The 14,446-nt window shown below is 39.1% G+C and overlaps 1 protein-coding gene and 1 pseudogene across 4 annotated transcripts in view; one reads left to right on the top strand and one right to left on the bottom strand.

Moving 5' to 3' along the window:
* PTPDC1 (protein tyrosine phosphatase domain containing 1) overlaps positions 1-14,446 on the bottom strand; it is a 61,980-nt gene that overhangs the window by 18,185 nt on the left and 29,349 nt on the right. For 2 of the 4 annotated variants that reach the window (XM_016125390.2, XM_036239556.1), the window contains exons 3-6: positions 3,453-3,884; positions 2,812-2,983; positions 707-787; positions 373-491 (exon numbers count right to left, since the gene is read on the bottom strand). In XM_016125390.2, the coding sequence (XP_015980876.2) occupies positions 373-491; positions 707-787; positions 2,812-2,983; positions 3,453-3,666 (586 nt within the window). In that variant the 5' untranslated portion in view covers positions 3,667-3,884. The remainder of the gene's footprint in view (positions 1-372; positions 492-706; positions 788-2,811; positions 2,984-3,452; positions 3,885-14,446) is intronic. The other 2 variants (XM_016125391.2, XM_016125389.2) reach the window with 2 other exon arrangements.
* LOC118615109 lies at positions 6,282-7,005 on the top strand (annotated as a pseudogene).

Raw genomic sequence — 14,446 nt, 5'->3', positions numbered from 1 at the left:
TGGTCTCATGTGTGAAGTAGAAACAATAACCATATTGCTTGACTGCTTTAAGGATGAAACGAGATGACAGGTCCTGGCATACTGTTAATGTTAATTAATGCAGGCACTAATCAGATGTTACCATTATTTCTACAGGGTCTCTCCCTAAGACCCCTCTCAAAGAAAAAGAAAGCTTACATTTTCAATAGCAATAACATAGAAGAATGGTAGCATTCTTTAAAGCCAAAGTTAGCTCATCTTCATGCTTTAGGAGCCCTACTACCATGCAGTGAGGATTTATTTCTATCACCTTTTTAACCTAAGAGCTGAGCAGAGAACAGTCTCTGAGTGCTGTCCCGGGTAACTCATGGAGAGGAGGGTGGAAGGACTTACTGCCAGCTTCCATGAAGGCTTCAGGAAGATATGTGAAACCACTTTCTTGTTCCAGAGGGTTCCCACAGCTGGCATGTTCACCAGGCCGCTGCAGGTTGATGATTGTTTTTAAGCCATGGCTTAAAAGGAACGAGAAAAAAATTAGTCATACTGAGAGCCAGCATTAAAAAAAGTAACCACTTTTGGCATTAAAAAACATTGTTAATTATTCTCAAAACCTTAATTTCTTATTTGAAATAAGCTCTTTACAGATGAAAACACCTTTTCATTGAAGTTAAAAGCAATGGCAGAGACGAGTGAGCTTATTAAAGTGTGTGAACGATGTGGCATTTACCTCTGGAACTGCTCAATGACGTGGTACTTCTCGAGGACCTCAGTGGATGGGCGAGCCATGGCCAGGATGTTATCAGTGACCCTACAGATGGGAAGGAAGGACTGGTGAGATGCACAAAACCTAGAATGTTCCAGCTCTAAGAACTAAGAGAGCAAGGTATTAGGCTTCTACTTTTCCTATGATTTCGACAACTCTGTATGATAATAAACTCCTTATACAAATCTAGCTTCAATTTTGCATTATGATTAGGGCTCTAAGAAATCCTAGCTGCTTAAACCCCTGGAAAAAATTCCAGGACATATGTATTTACAGACTGCAACAAAGCATTTTCAAAGACTCTCATGAGTTTCTAGTGAATGTGATGGGGAAACCTCAGTTGGCAGCAAAGGTGACAGTCTGAATTAGTTATCCAAGGGTCATTAACCAAATGAGGAGAACCAATTGGAAGGCATTTCTAGTTCCTGAGTTATCTACAGCTCAGCCTCCTATGTGTCAAAGGAGGATAATAACACCTACCTTGCAAGGTTGGTGTGAGAATTCAATATTACATGGATGTAAAGTCTTTAGCAAAAATCCTCATGTGTGGTTATGAATCAATGCTGAGCTATTGCAAGTTAGCCAAAAATGGGAGTTTCAGAGTCAGTTGGACCTGGTTTCAAATGCTATTTGTGTAGCACATCATATCATCAATAAAATGTCATTATTAATGCTTACTTCACAAGAATTTATGAAGATGAAATAACTTGAAAGTGTCTAGCACAGTGCCTGCCCTGTAGCCAAATGGATGTTTACTGAGTGTTTGAGTGGACAGATCCAGCAAATGGCTGTCCCTCATTAGGGCTTTGGCTTCACTCCATTTTGGTCCAATTTCTCAACAATATTTTTGTAAAAGATATGTCAGGCAGTCTATCGGAAATTGTGAGTCACATGAACCCAAGAGAAGTAACAGTGACATTAAATGAACAGAGAGGAATCCAAAAAGATACCACCCTTCCCCCTGGGGTAATGCCTGAAACTCAACAGGGACCCCAAAGGTTTGGGACCCCCAAAATTTTATGGTACTTAGTATGAGATGAGGAGAGATGCAACATGAAAGCAGCGAGATGAAAAAGATCAGATAGTTTAGTTAGCAATAAATCAAAAATATTAATGTGGCCTTAAGCTACATTATTATAAATTTACTTATCTGACCACACCTTAGGAAAAGTGTTTGTTTTCTCAGCACATTCTTTAAGAATGACAGTGATAGACTAGAATACGATCTGAGGACAACAGGACAGTGGACCCCCGACTATATCACTATACATATATCTAGCAAATCCAATATGAAAAAGTACAGGTTGTAAGTTAGAGAGGCTGGTTGACAAATATCTAATCAGTAAATGGGTTCTGGCTATATAAAATGATTGACCATTAGAATTCTTTAAACATTGAATTCCTCTTAAGTATGTTTCAAATGGGGTTTGGCATAATTATCAGAACTTTTTAGATATCACTACATTAAAAAATGTCAGTTTACTATTAATAATAAAAAGTAGTATAATTCAATAATGACTGAATTACACGTATATACCATAAACAATGCAAGCATCTTATATTGTCCACTGAACCAACAACTTGTAACACTCCAACTGAGACAGACTGGAAGTGTATTTGTGTGAAAATGGGGCCTTTCATACAGAATATAGGAACCAATTAAAACAAGGCTAAAGCTAACCCATATGAAACTGACAACTACATACATACCTCATAATTTCTCAAATTTATAGCACATTTTTATTATTTCCAGCAATTTCTGAAATTTATGAGCTATCCAGTTACATTTCTTTAAGGTATTTACATACATTATTTCGCTTAACTAGAAAAAGACCCCGTGGGGTTGGTTTTATTATTTTCACTTCACAGATGAGAAAATTAAGGTTCAGAATGTTTGTATGAGGACACAGTTCATTAGGTGGCAAGGCCAGGGACAGGAGGTGAGGTCACAACTTCAAAGCCCCACACTCCCTCTTCCACAGCCACTGCCTCCTGGCACCACATACATCTTCATCCTCTTTTCGTACTTAGCAGCAGGTGAGAGCTACCACAGACTGACAATCACTCACCAGGATGAGTAGACACCTTTAATGGCCTGCTCCTGCTCACTCCAGCGGGCTGGATTTTCATACTTGCATGCTCTGCCCCCACATGCCATGGAGCAGGCCATGTGTCCAGGAATGACATGCCGTAAACGCTCTCCGACTTTTGTATACTTTGGTGCTGGACGTCCTGAATTTCCTAGAACATACAAGGTAGAGAAGATTCAAAATTCCACTCTCCATACACAAGAGTAACCTGGGAAACAGCTTCCATTTTATCTCAGGATTGCAGAGGAGACACCGGTGCTAACTCTTCATTTTGTCAGGATTAAAACCATTTAAACTGCATCTAAGTGCACTATCTCTTACCATAGAAAACACTTTCATACATTATCTCCACATATCATATTGGTCACGAAGAAGAGGAAATTATCAAAGTAGATCTTTTATAAGGGGATGAGGTTTGTTCCTACAGTATATTTTCAATGAAAAACATAAAATATTCAATCATTTTATCTCCTACTACATAACCACTGAAACGACAGGCAGTAAAAACTATAATGTAGAATTGTCAAAATTTAAAAAGGTATAACACAGCACAGCCTCTTCATATTCCTATAATTTAAACTCAAAGGTGTAGCAATCTTTAAGAAGAAAAGGAACTTTACTTTTTCTCTTGGGGCAAGTTGGGTTTCTCCTGGCACAGCTGACAGAGGACACCGCCACCATCACCTGGAGAGAGGAGGATGAGAGCATCTTAGTGGCAGAGCAGGACTGCCTTTGTGGCAGCTGCAGGATGGGGTCTGAGGCAGAGTGCCGGCGGCCCTGGAAGAAGTTGCTGAGGAAGGGGACGGCCGAGAGTCGTCTGGGTGGCTCCTGCATGACTCTGGGCTCCCAGGAGAAGTGGAGGCAAGGAGATGTCAGTGCCAGCTTGCTCTGTGATGAACTTATATTGAGATATGAGCATCATTCTGCATGATCTAAAGGCCATTCAGGATAGGCTGACTTGTTTCCATAGTGACGAACAAAGAAAGTACTGATTCCCACTCAGAGCTGCACAGGCAAAGTCCCACGTGGACTGCTTTGGACAGATTGTTCAACTGTGTGGAGGAATAACATGTATTTTCAATAAATTATTCCTAAATTGTGACTATTTTGTTTCTCAAACACCTTTAAAAGATCTGACAGCTCAAAGAATTACATTGAAAATATCCTAACGGATTTAGAAAAATAACTTTATGATACAAACACTGCCTTTTACACATGTATTAAAACATTTAAATTCTTTTATTCCTTTCATGTCTATTCTCTTGAACATGTTGGAAAAAATTCTCTTTCTACTCCTCTTTGGAACAAGGAAGATAGAAAATTAATTGTAATGAAGTGGGACATGCTAGATGCCTTATAACATTATTAAAACACAATTTCATTTTTCAAAACCAAAAATATTCTGTTTTCTTGATAGAACTATTAAAGAAATTCTTGGATAGAATAAATAAAGACATCTATAGGGAAGATACATGAATCAGACGACATTTCCTTTCACATTTTTATTTTCAGAATGTGAAAACTCAATTCTTGGTTATGCCTTTATTGGATAGTTACAGTAGCTGGGCCTCTCAAAAACTCAAAAACACAATTGTGTACCTTTTGTCGTGACTGGGGAAAAAGCAGCTTGGATAATGTCTTTGCAGAGGCATACGGAAAACACACACACACACACACACATACACAAAACTAACCATCACATTTTTTAAAAAAGGAACTGGATGAGGGGGAGGTTGTAACTTGAGAATAAAGGATATAAAGAAAACAGAAACTCTTAACAACCACCCATTGTCCTTGTCCACCTCCTCACTGGTTAATATCAAGCTGTAAGGTGCCCACCCACTCTCCACCCCTACCCCTTTCTCTGTCTCTAAATGGTATTTCAGCCATGTGCAGATGGAAACAACCTACTGTCATAGATAGGGCTCTTTTGTTTTGCTTTGTCCTGTTTTACTTAGCAGTAATGCTTTAAGCAAGTACCTTTTAAAAAGCAGCTCTCTATCTCCCCAACAGGATAAACTTTGTTAAATAAGACAAAGAATTGGTGCCTAATTCCCACACAGAATGTAGCACCATGCCCTTGTTATTTTGTATATAGCAACAGAGAATAATTTTTAAAATGTAAACGATCCAGAAAGCCCAGCTCCCAGAGCTTTACGGGAGAGTAAAGAGTAGATGGAGCATGGAAGGCAAGTCGGGCCCTAAGTGCTCCAACCAAGGCGTCCTTATCTGTTATCTCAGGAACGGGGAGTCAAGACTCAAGTTTCTGAGCAAGTTTCCTCGGGGAGGTTAACACTGCCCTACAGAGACAGAGCTAGAAGGCCAGGACTAGGGACCTACTGGGACAGTGACTGTGTAAATGTAGCAAAGTATGGGTGTGAGACAGTGCCGAGGCAGACAGATGGCAGCTGGAGGACAGGATGGAAATGGTGCCAGGACTTCCCACCTAAGTGAGCAGCAGAGAGGCACTGAAGCTGCTTAACACGGGAGTCCATGAGAAGGTAGGTGTGTGAGACAACCGGCAGGCAAGCTCCATTTGAGACACAAGACATGAGAGGTGGCAACTAGGAAGTCTCAGTTAGCCAGCAGGAGGTGCCTGATGTCTGCAACTCTAAGGACACCCACAGAGGAGTGTCCAAGTGTCTGTTCTCAAGAGTTCTGAAAAGGAAAACAAATTTGATGAGGGTGGGACTTGTCTGGATGGAGCTGTGGAAGAGATCATTAATGTATCATCTCAAGAGTAAGTTCTGCTGTGAAATCCTAAGAACCAGGCTGACCTCAAATAAACACGTAACTATTGAGAGGACCTGATAGTGAGGGACCCTGTGTAGGGGTCTTTAAGGAAGTGGACTTGAAGCAGCTCTCCCTCTCAGCATGTCCTCGATGTACCCCAGAGCTCCCATGGGTGCTGGGATGTGCCTGGAGCTGGTCTAGTGCTGAAGTGGAGCTCTACCCACCTGTGTGCACAATATGGGGGCAGAGGCCTATACTTCCCCTAGACACATCAGAACTGTCACTCCACTGTCTCATGCTCCAAACTATTCCTTGGCAAACTGCCCAATTCAAAGCCAAATCCATTTTTAAAAACTAGTTTTTATTTATGCCAAATGGCTTTACAATAGGAAATCGTACCTTCAGTTGCAACCCGCCACTCTAGACTTGTCTCTCTTCCTGTCTTTTCCCTTAGACACATGAATTTTCTGCATCTACTACAGATATATTCATTACCTACTTTTCTAAGCAGCACAGCACTATCTTCCCATTTTGCTTTAATCTTCTCATAATGTTCATTTAATGGAAGCACAATGATTATGACATCAAGTTGATGTATCATAATATATCTAATCATTCTTTTGCTGTTAGATATGTAGGCTATTATCAATGATTTTACTTAAAAACAAGACAAATATCCTTTTTGTGGCCCCTCGAAGGTGGTTGGCTGCTTCAGGATGAAGCTGAACGTCTCTTTCCCAGACACTGGCTGCCAGAACTCATTGAAGTGGATGATGATCACAAACTTCGTACCTATTATGAGATGTGTATGGCCACAGAAGTTGCTGCTGACACTCTGGGTGAAGAATAGAAGGGATATGTGGTTTGAATCAGTGGTGAGAACAACAAAGTTTCCCTATGAAGCAGTGTGTCCTGACCCATGGCTGTGTCTACTTGCTGCTGAGTAAGAGGCATTCCCATTACAGATCAAGGAGGACTGGAGAAAGAAAGCACAAATCTGTTTGGGATTGTGTGTGGATGCCAACCTGAATGTTCTCAACTTGGTCATTGTGAAAAAAAAATGGGAGAAATTCTTGGTCTCACTTCTGTGCCTCATTGCCTGGGGCCCAAAGGAGCTGGCAGAACCTGAAGACTTTTCAGTCTCTGTCTAAAAGAGATGATGTCCGCCACTGTGTTGTGAGGAAGTCCTTAAGCAAAGAAGGTAAGAAACCTAGGACCAAAGGCCCCATTATTCAGCGTCTTATTACTCCACACGTCTTGCAACACAAACATCAGTATGTTGTTCTGAAGAAACAGTGTACTAAGAAAGAGGCCATAGAATACACTCAACTTTTGGGTAAGAGAATGAAGGAGACCAAAGAAAAGTGCCAGGAACAGAATGCCGAGAGATGTAGAGCATCCTCTCTGAGAGCTTCTACCTCTGAGCTCAGTCAAAAATGAGATTTTCTAAGAGTAACCAACAAGATCAGACATTAAAAAAAAAAAAAAAAGATATTTTAAAATTTATTTCTTTGTTTCTCCAGTAAATTCCTGGGGATGATATGACAGGTGAGCAAAATTAATTTTCAAAGCTTGTATTTTAATTTAGTTGAGTCTTTACATGTTTCAATAACTAAGTATGAAGATGTCAAAAGGAGGAACATTTTTAGAAATTTAACACAGGTTTTTCCTGAGGTCAGAGACAAATACATCATTAAACTAAAGATCAAGATATGCCATCTCTGAGAATAGGCTTTTGTGCCAACTTCCTTGACCTCAGAAATCTCACATTATTAATTCTGTGGGTCAATTTAGTTATATATGCCCATGTTTTTATTTCCCACATCTATAAGAAAGCATATTTATACTACAACCTAAAAATCAATTCAAAAATTTACATAGAATGAAATTTCTTATAGTAATTTTATGAAGGGCCATGAGTTCAAAAGACACTCAAAAGGTACAGAGCCTTTTTTCCTGGCAGCCAGAGAGCTTCTGTAGAAACTCATTGTTTTAAGCTGCATTCCCCTCTCCGCCTTCTTTTTTCCTTCCTGCCCATTTATTATTTATTTGTAGGCCACAAGAACTAACACTACTATTGTTTTCCCACCTATCTGCTAATAACGATCTATTTTCCCCTCCTTTCACAATGTAGTTTTCTAAATACATAAGAAAAAATGTCAGTTTTATTTATTACATTAATATAAAATCATAGGGGACCCTGACTCATTGCTGTTCTTACCCTTCTAGCTTCCAAATACGCTGTCTCTAAAAAAAAAAAAAAAAATAGGCTCCAAGAAAAAGCAGCAAAAAAAACTAAAGATGATCCTGCAAGCAATTCTACATTCCCTCGAGCTGCTATAATCATCAATGCACAAAAGGCGTCTCTTTCAGCATAATGAACACAGCACTGTACTCCATTTTCCACACAATACCTTTGAGGCCATTGGCCTGTTTGCAGGTGGGCAACCAGACCCACCAATATTTTTAATCAGACCTATTTAGAGTGATATTTAAGGAACCAAATGAGATACTAGTCACTGCAAAATGTGAAATTATCTACACTTGTGGTAAACATAATAAACCAAAAAACCCACTTAAAGGTTCCTGTGAACCCTCAACCTTTTCCTCTTTAATTTCTACACATCGTTGGTTAAAGCACTACAGAGCCCAAGCAGATGTGGAACCCCAATAATTGGTAATACCCTATTATACTCAAGATTTCAGAAAGGGCTAAGAACTCCTACTTAAACACTCATAAGACGATAGGCCTGAGAATGTAATGGGAGGAGGAGGTCCATCTAGTCTCAACCCTAAGTCAATAAGAGTCACATTCAGGAACTAGGTTGGAAGTGGGCTGGAACACTGATATTCTAGTCTCTCGTTTTCCACTTTTGTCACAGGAGGCAAACTTCTCATGAGGCAACTAAAATTTATTCAACTGCTAGACACATCAAGATGTTTTCTAATGTTGAGCCAAAATCATTTCTCTGTAAATGTTGGTTCTAGTTCATCCCTCTATAGATAAAAAACAAAACATCTTTTTGACTTGCATTATTTTCAAATATCTGAAGACAAAACTTCAAACCGCAACCCCCACCGCCATTTAAAATTTTCCCAACATCCCTAGTATATGTCATTGTTTCCAGATCCCTCTTCTGAGGGCCCTTCCTCCTCCTTCATAGCTAAACTCCTAAAAAAAGGTGTCTGAATCTGCCATTTCCATTTGTCACCTGTCTCATCCTCAACCTCTAACTCTGGTCTCTACCTCCACTGTACACTAGACACTGATCTTATTAAGGTCTCCAATGGCCTCTGTTTCAAGGTGTTCTGTCTTATTTGACTACTCAGCAGCATGCAACACAGATCAACAATTTAGTTTTAATTTTAAAAATTTCTGGAGAGGATTTTATTTTTTATTTTGAAGTAATCTCAAACTTATAGAAAAGTTATAACACAAGAAATATTTTCTTTTGAACCATTTGAGAATAAGCTGCAAACACACGGCCCCACAGGTCCAAATAACTTAGCGTGTATTTCGCATAAACAAAGATGTTCTATACAATTCCCCCAAATCAGAAAATTATGATTGATAAATTACTAGTTGCCCCTTGTTCTATAGACATCACTCAAGATTCACTGATTATCTCAATGTTCTCATGACTGCTGGGCTGCCCCCATATGGATCCCCCTCACACTGCTTGGCCTGTGGTGCTGCAGCCTGATCCACTCTCTGGTATGGATGCCTACTTTTCATGGCCTTGCCCAGTGGCTTTTGGATTGAATATTCAGGAAGAGAAGGGAAAAGAAGAGGAAGAGAAAGCTCACTCCTCGAAGGGAAAGAAGAGAAAGAAAAAGCTCCCTCCTTTTTTTAATTTCTTTGTGAATTGTGGCAAAATATACATAACACAATTTACCATTTTAACCATTTTTAAGTGTACAGTTCTGTTGCATTAAGTATTCACATTGTTGTGCAAACATCACCACCAACCATCTCCAGAATATTTTCTCAAATTGAAATTCTCTATCCATTTAACACCTAACTCCTCACTTTTCCTGTGCCCAGCCCCTGGCAACCACCCTTCTACTTTCTGTTTCTGTGAATTGGGCTATGTATTTCATATAAGTGAAATCATGTAATTATTATATTTTTTTGAGACCGACTTATTTCACGTAGCATGGTATCTTCAAGGTTCATCCATAATGTAGCATGTGTTAGAATTTCTTTCCTTTCTAAGGCTGAATAATATCCCATAGTGTGTCCATGCTACATTTATCTATTCATCTGTTGACGGAAATTCAGGTTGTTTCTAACTTTTGGTGCTGTGAGTAGGGCGATGACCTTCGGTGTACAACTATCTACTCGAATCACTGTTTTCAATTCTTTTGGTAAATACCAGAAGTGAAATTGCTGGTTCTTATGGTAACTCTACTTTTAATTTTTTGAGGAACGTCCATACTGTTTTCCAAGGCAGCTGTACCATTTATACACCAGCGATATACTAGGGTTCCAATTTCTCCACATCACCAGCAACATGTTATTTTTTTTCTTTTCCTTTTTCTTTTGATAATAACCATCCTACTGGATATGCAATAGTTCACTGTGGTTTTGATTTGCATCTCCATAGTTGTTAATAATGTTGAACATCTTTTTGTGTGCTTATGTACATCTGAATATCTTTTCTAGAGAAATTTCTATTCATTTTATCCATTTTTGAATTGTATTGTTTGGTTTTGGTTGTTGAGTATTAGGAGTTATACACGTAGATATCAGTTGAGATATTAGTCCCTTTTTTGATACATGATTTGCAAATAGTTTCTCCCATTTAGTAGACTGAATTTTGATGAAGTCCAATTTATCTATTTTTTTCTTTTGCTGACTGTGCATTTGGTATCATATCCAAGAAATCACTGCCAAATCCAAAGTCATGAAGCTTTTCCCCTATGTTTTCTTCTAAGAGTTTTATACTTTTAGCTCTTACGTTTAAGTTTTTGATCCATTTTGAGTTAATTCTGTATATGGCATAAGGTAAGGGTCCGACATCATTCTATTGCATGTGTATACCCAGTTTTCCTACTACTAATTGATGAAAAGATTGCCCTTTTCCCTCATTAGTCTTGGCACCATTTGTGAAAATCATTTGATCACATATGTTTTTTGTTTTTTTTTTTAAATCTAGAATCTCTATTCTATTTATATTAATGTAGGGAGGAGGCAAGAGAATTAAAATGTTAAATCAAGCCACAATCAGAGACTGTAATATGCTAATCAGCTCTGCAGCCAGGCTAGGAGGACCTCAGCCGAACAAAGGAAGATTTCTGCTGGGATTGCTAACAATCCATTTCCCCACACCTGTAGAAGGGAAAACAGGAAAAACACAGTCTTTAAATTGTTCCCTACACAAAATAAAATCATTCATTCCCTATGGCTAAAACCGTGGGGGACCTTATGGATTAAAGGATGGGAACCGCCAGCAGATCTTTTACTTTACCTAGGGAATGATATATAAACTGGATCCCCTGGCACTCCGGGATTTTTCTTAGGTTTTTGTCCTTGCTTTCTCTAGTCTTTGCTTTTCTCTTTCTTTAATAAACCTTCCTTTTGCCCCTAATTTTGGTGTGTGTGTTGAATTCTTTCTACACTCTCTGCCAAAGGACCCTCCTCTTCTCTCAGTTGAGGGCTTGATCTCCCCCTAATGTAGGGAGGAGGCAAGAGAATTAAAATGTTAAATCAAACTACATTCAGAGACTGTAATATGCTGATTGGCCCTGCGGCCAGGCCAGGAGGACACCTTCAGAATAAGAAAAGATTTCTGCTGGATTACTAAAGACCCATTCTCCATACCTATGTAGAGGAAACAGGCGCCAAGAGTCATTCCCTATGGCTAAAACCATGGGGAACCTAAGGATTAACGGCTGGGAACTACCAATAGGCCTTTCACTCTAATATTCTTACCTTTTCATGCTACATACTCTTCCCCTTCCTCACTGTATGTCCATATCGAAGAAAATGGGAGCTAAATAATGACATATAAACTGAATTCCCTGAATACTCAGGGTCCCTATAAGTAACTTAACAGTCTCTCACTGTGCCTCACAGTGCCTTTACTCTGTCTCTCTCTCTCACTGTCCCTCCTGCTCTCTGCCTCTAAGAGGAGACCACACTCTGTGGAGTGTGGAGACCACACTCTGTCTACCTTTTCTAATAAACTTCCCTTTTGACTCCTACTTTGGCATGTGCGTTGAATTCTTTCTACATTCTCAAAAGGACTCTCTTTTCTTATTACAGGGGTTGGTCTTCCAGTCACTTGGGGAAATTTGCTCTGTCCCGCATCACTATGTCTGTCTTTATGTCAGTACCACACTGTTTTGATTACTGCAGCTTTTTAGTAAGTTTTGAAGTCAGGAAGCATGTCATCCAACTTTGTTCTTCTTTTTCAAAATTATGTTGGCTATCTGGGGCTCCTTCTAGATTCCATGTGAATTTTGAGGTGGATTTTTCTATATCTACAAAAAATATTATTGGGATTTTGATAGGGATTGCACCGAATCTGTAGATCCTGTTGGGTTGTACTGACATCTTAATATTAAGTCTTCCAATCCAATAATAGAAGATGTCTTTCAATTTATTTAGATCTTCTTTAATTTCTTTCAGCAATGTTTTTAGTTTTTAATAAGGTAAGCTGAGACTACTGGGGCCTTGATCCCTCCCCCCACCTCATTTGCAGGTCAGAGGTCCCGTGCTGAGAAAGGCAAGACAAGAAGATCAGACGCTACCACCCCTACTCAGTATGCAAAGCCGAGGTATCACTTAGAGAAGGGGGCCACTGTCCTCACCCCCAAGCTCCAGAGCCATGCTTAGGAGATTTTGCCCAGGGGGAAAGGCAGGCCTTAAAAACAGAGAATGCTGAACCTCTTTCTGAAGAAACTGTATTTATTTGAAACATAGTGTAGAGAAGTTCAGGCTTAACAATGTTCTCAAAAACAATGGAGGCTTTGGTGTTAAGCAATTAAGAGGAGGCTGACAGATTCATGAGAGCAATAAGCTAAAGTGTAAATCAGCTAACTTATTAGAAAGAATAAGAGAAAGAAACAACTTCAAAGAGTCCTCACAGGGTAAGAACAAACCTCAAAGACTGGCCTCAAAAATCACCACTGCCTGAACTTAATTGGATCAAACTGAAGAGCAATAAGTGCCCAAGGCTTTGTTCAAAACAGCAGAGTGACCAGCAGGCAATTAGTGAAACCTAACAGCTGAGTGTGATCACAACACGGACATTGCAGGGTGACCGTGTTTCTGTTTGCATGATTAAGGCTGCACCCTCTCCTCGAAGGAGTCACCTCAGAAGCTTTGGAATATGGAGAAAACAGACTTCACTTGGTCTAGTCAAGGCTCTAAACAGTAGACAAGCAAAAACAACAAAACTAGCCTGGTAGAGAAGAGGGAATCTAGAAGTATCATTTGAAACTATCTGTGAGAGGACCCAGACATCAGATTTATAGATAAAGACTTCAAAGTAACCCTTATAAATATGTTCAAAGAACTAAAGGAAACCATGCTTAAAGAAGCAAAGGAAGCTATGATGACAAAGTCTCATCAAACAAAAAGACAAAATATAAAAAAAGGAACGACTGGAAATTCAGAAGTTGAAAAGTACAATAACAACAAAAAATTCACTGGAGGCGTTCACCAGCAGATTTGATGCAGCAAAAGGAAGAATTAGATAACTGGAAGATAGACTGATAGAGATTATACACTCCAAAGAAGAGAGAAAATAAAGAATGAAGAAAAATGAATAGAGATTAAGAAAAATGTTGGACACCACTAAATGTACCAACATACAGGGGTGGAAGTGGGGGAGGGGGATTAAAAATGGGAAGAAATAAAATAAAACCACTGAATATTTTTAAAAAGTCAATTTTACAATATGTGAATTTTATCTTAATAAAAAACATGAGCAAAAGATTTAAATGGGCCTTTCTCATAGCCAATGAGCACATGAAAAGATGCTCACCATCCTAGCTATTAGGAAAACAAAAACTGAAATCACAATGGATACCACTTCATAACCACTTGGATGACTATGATTGAAAAGTAAGATAAGGACTAAGTCTTGGCGAGGATGTGAAAAATGAGAACCTTCACAGACTGCTGGTGGGAATGTAAAATTGGTAAACTATTTTAGAAAACAATCTAATAGTTCCTCAAATGAATAAGCAAAGAGTTAGCATAGGACCCTAAAATTCTACTCTTCGGTATATACCCCATCCCAAATGATAACATACGTCCACACAAAAACTTGTAAACAAATTTCAAAGCAGTATTACTCATAATAACCAAGAAGTAGAAATAACAAAAATGTCTATCAACTTATGAATGTAAAATAAATGTGGTGCGAAGCAGACCATGAGCTTCAGTTATACCCTGTAGCAACCAAGTGGGATGAATCACCCTTTCACTTCCCCTTTCCCAGATAGCAGTGGGGCCCAGGGGGGAACTGTTCATCTTTTTTTTCCCTCAGAGAGCTGGTTTACACCCCCAATTAAAAGTAACATGACAATGCAAGGCAGTGCCTCACTTTTCTCACAAAGGTGTCAAGAGAGCTTGTGGGGGAGCTGAAATTCTACCTCATTCATGTGCAAGGAGGCAGTACAAGTAAGTGCTCTACTTTTGTTGGGTGGTGTCAACAAGGTTGAACAGGGAGCTGAGAGTATGCACTCAGCTGGTTCTTCACTTCAACAGGAAGGATATTCATTAAAATAAGAAACAAGACCCACAATATCTACAATAAAAAATAACCTGTCATTCCAATAACCAGGAAAATCACGACTTGAATGAGAAAAGACAATCAACAAATGGCAAAACAGAGATAAATGATACGTTGAAGGATTTTAAAGAATC

The sequence above is a fragment of the Rousettus aegyptiacus genome, unplaced genomic scaffold, assembly GCF_014176215.1.
Source record: "Rousettus aegyptiacus isolate mRouAeg1 unplaced genomic scaffold, mRouAeg1.p scaffold_m13_p_3, whole genome shotgun sequence".
NCBI lineage: Eukaryota > Metazoa > Chordata > Mammalia > Chiroptera > Pteropodidae > Rousettus > Rousettus aegyptiacus.
The sequence above is the reverse complement of the archived record's forward strand: the minus strand, read 5'-3'. Positions and strand labels throughout refer to the sequence as shown.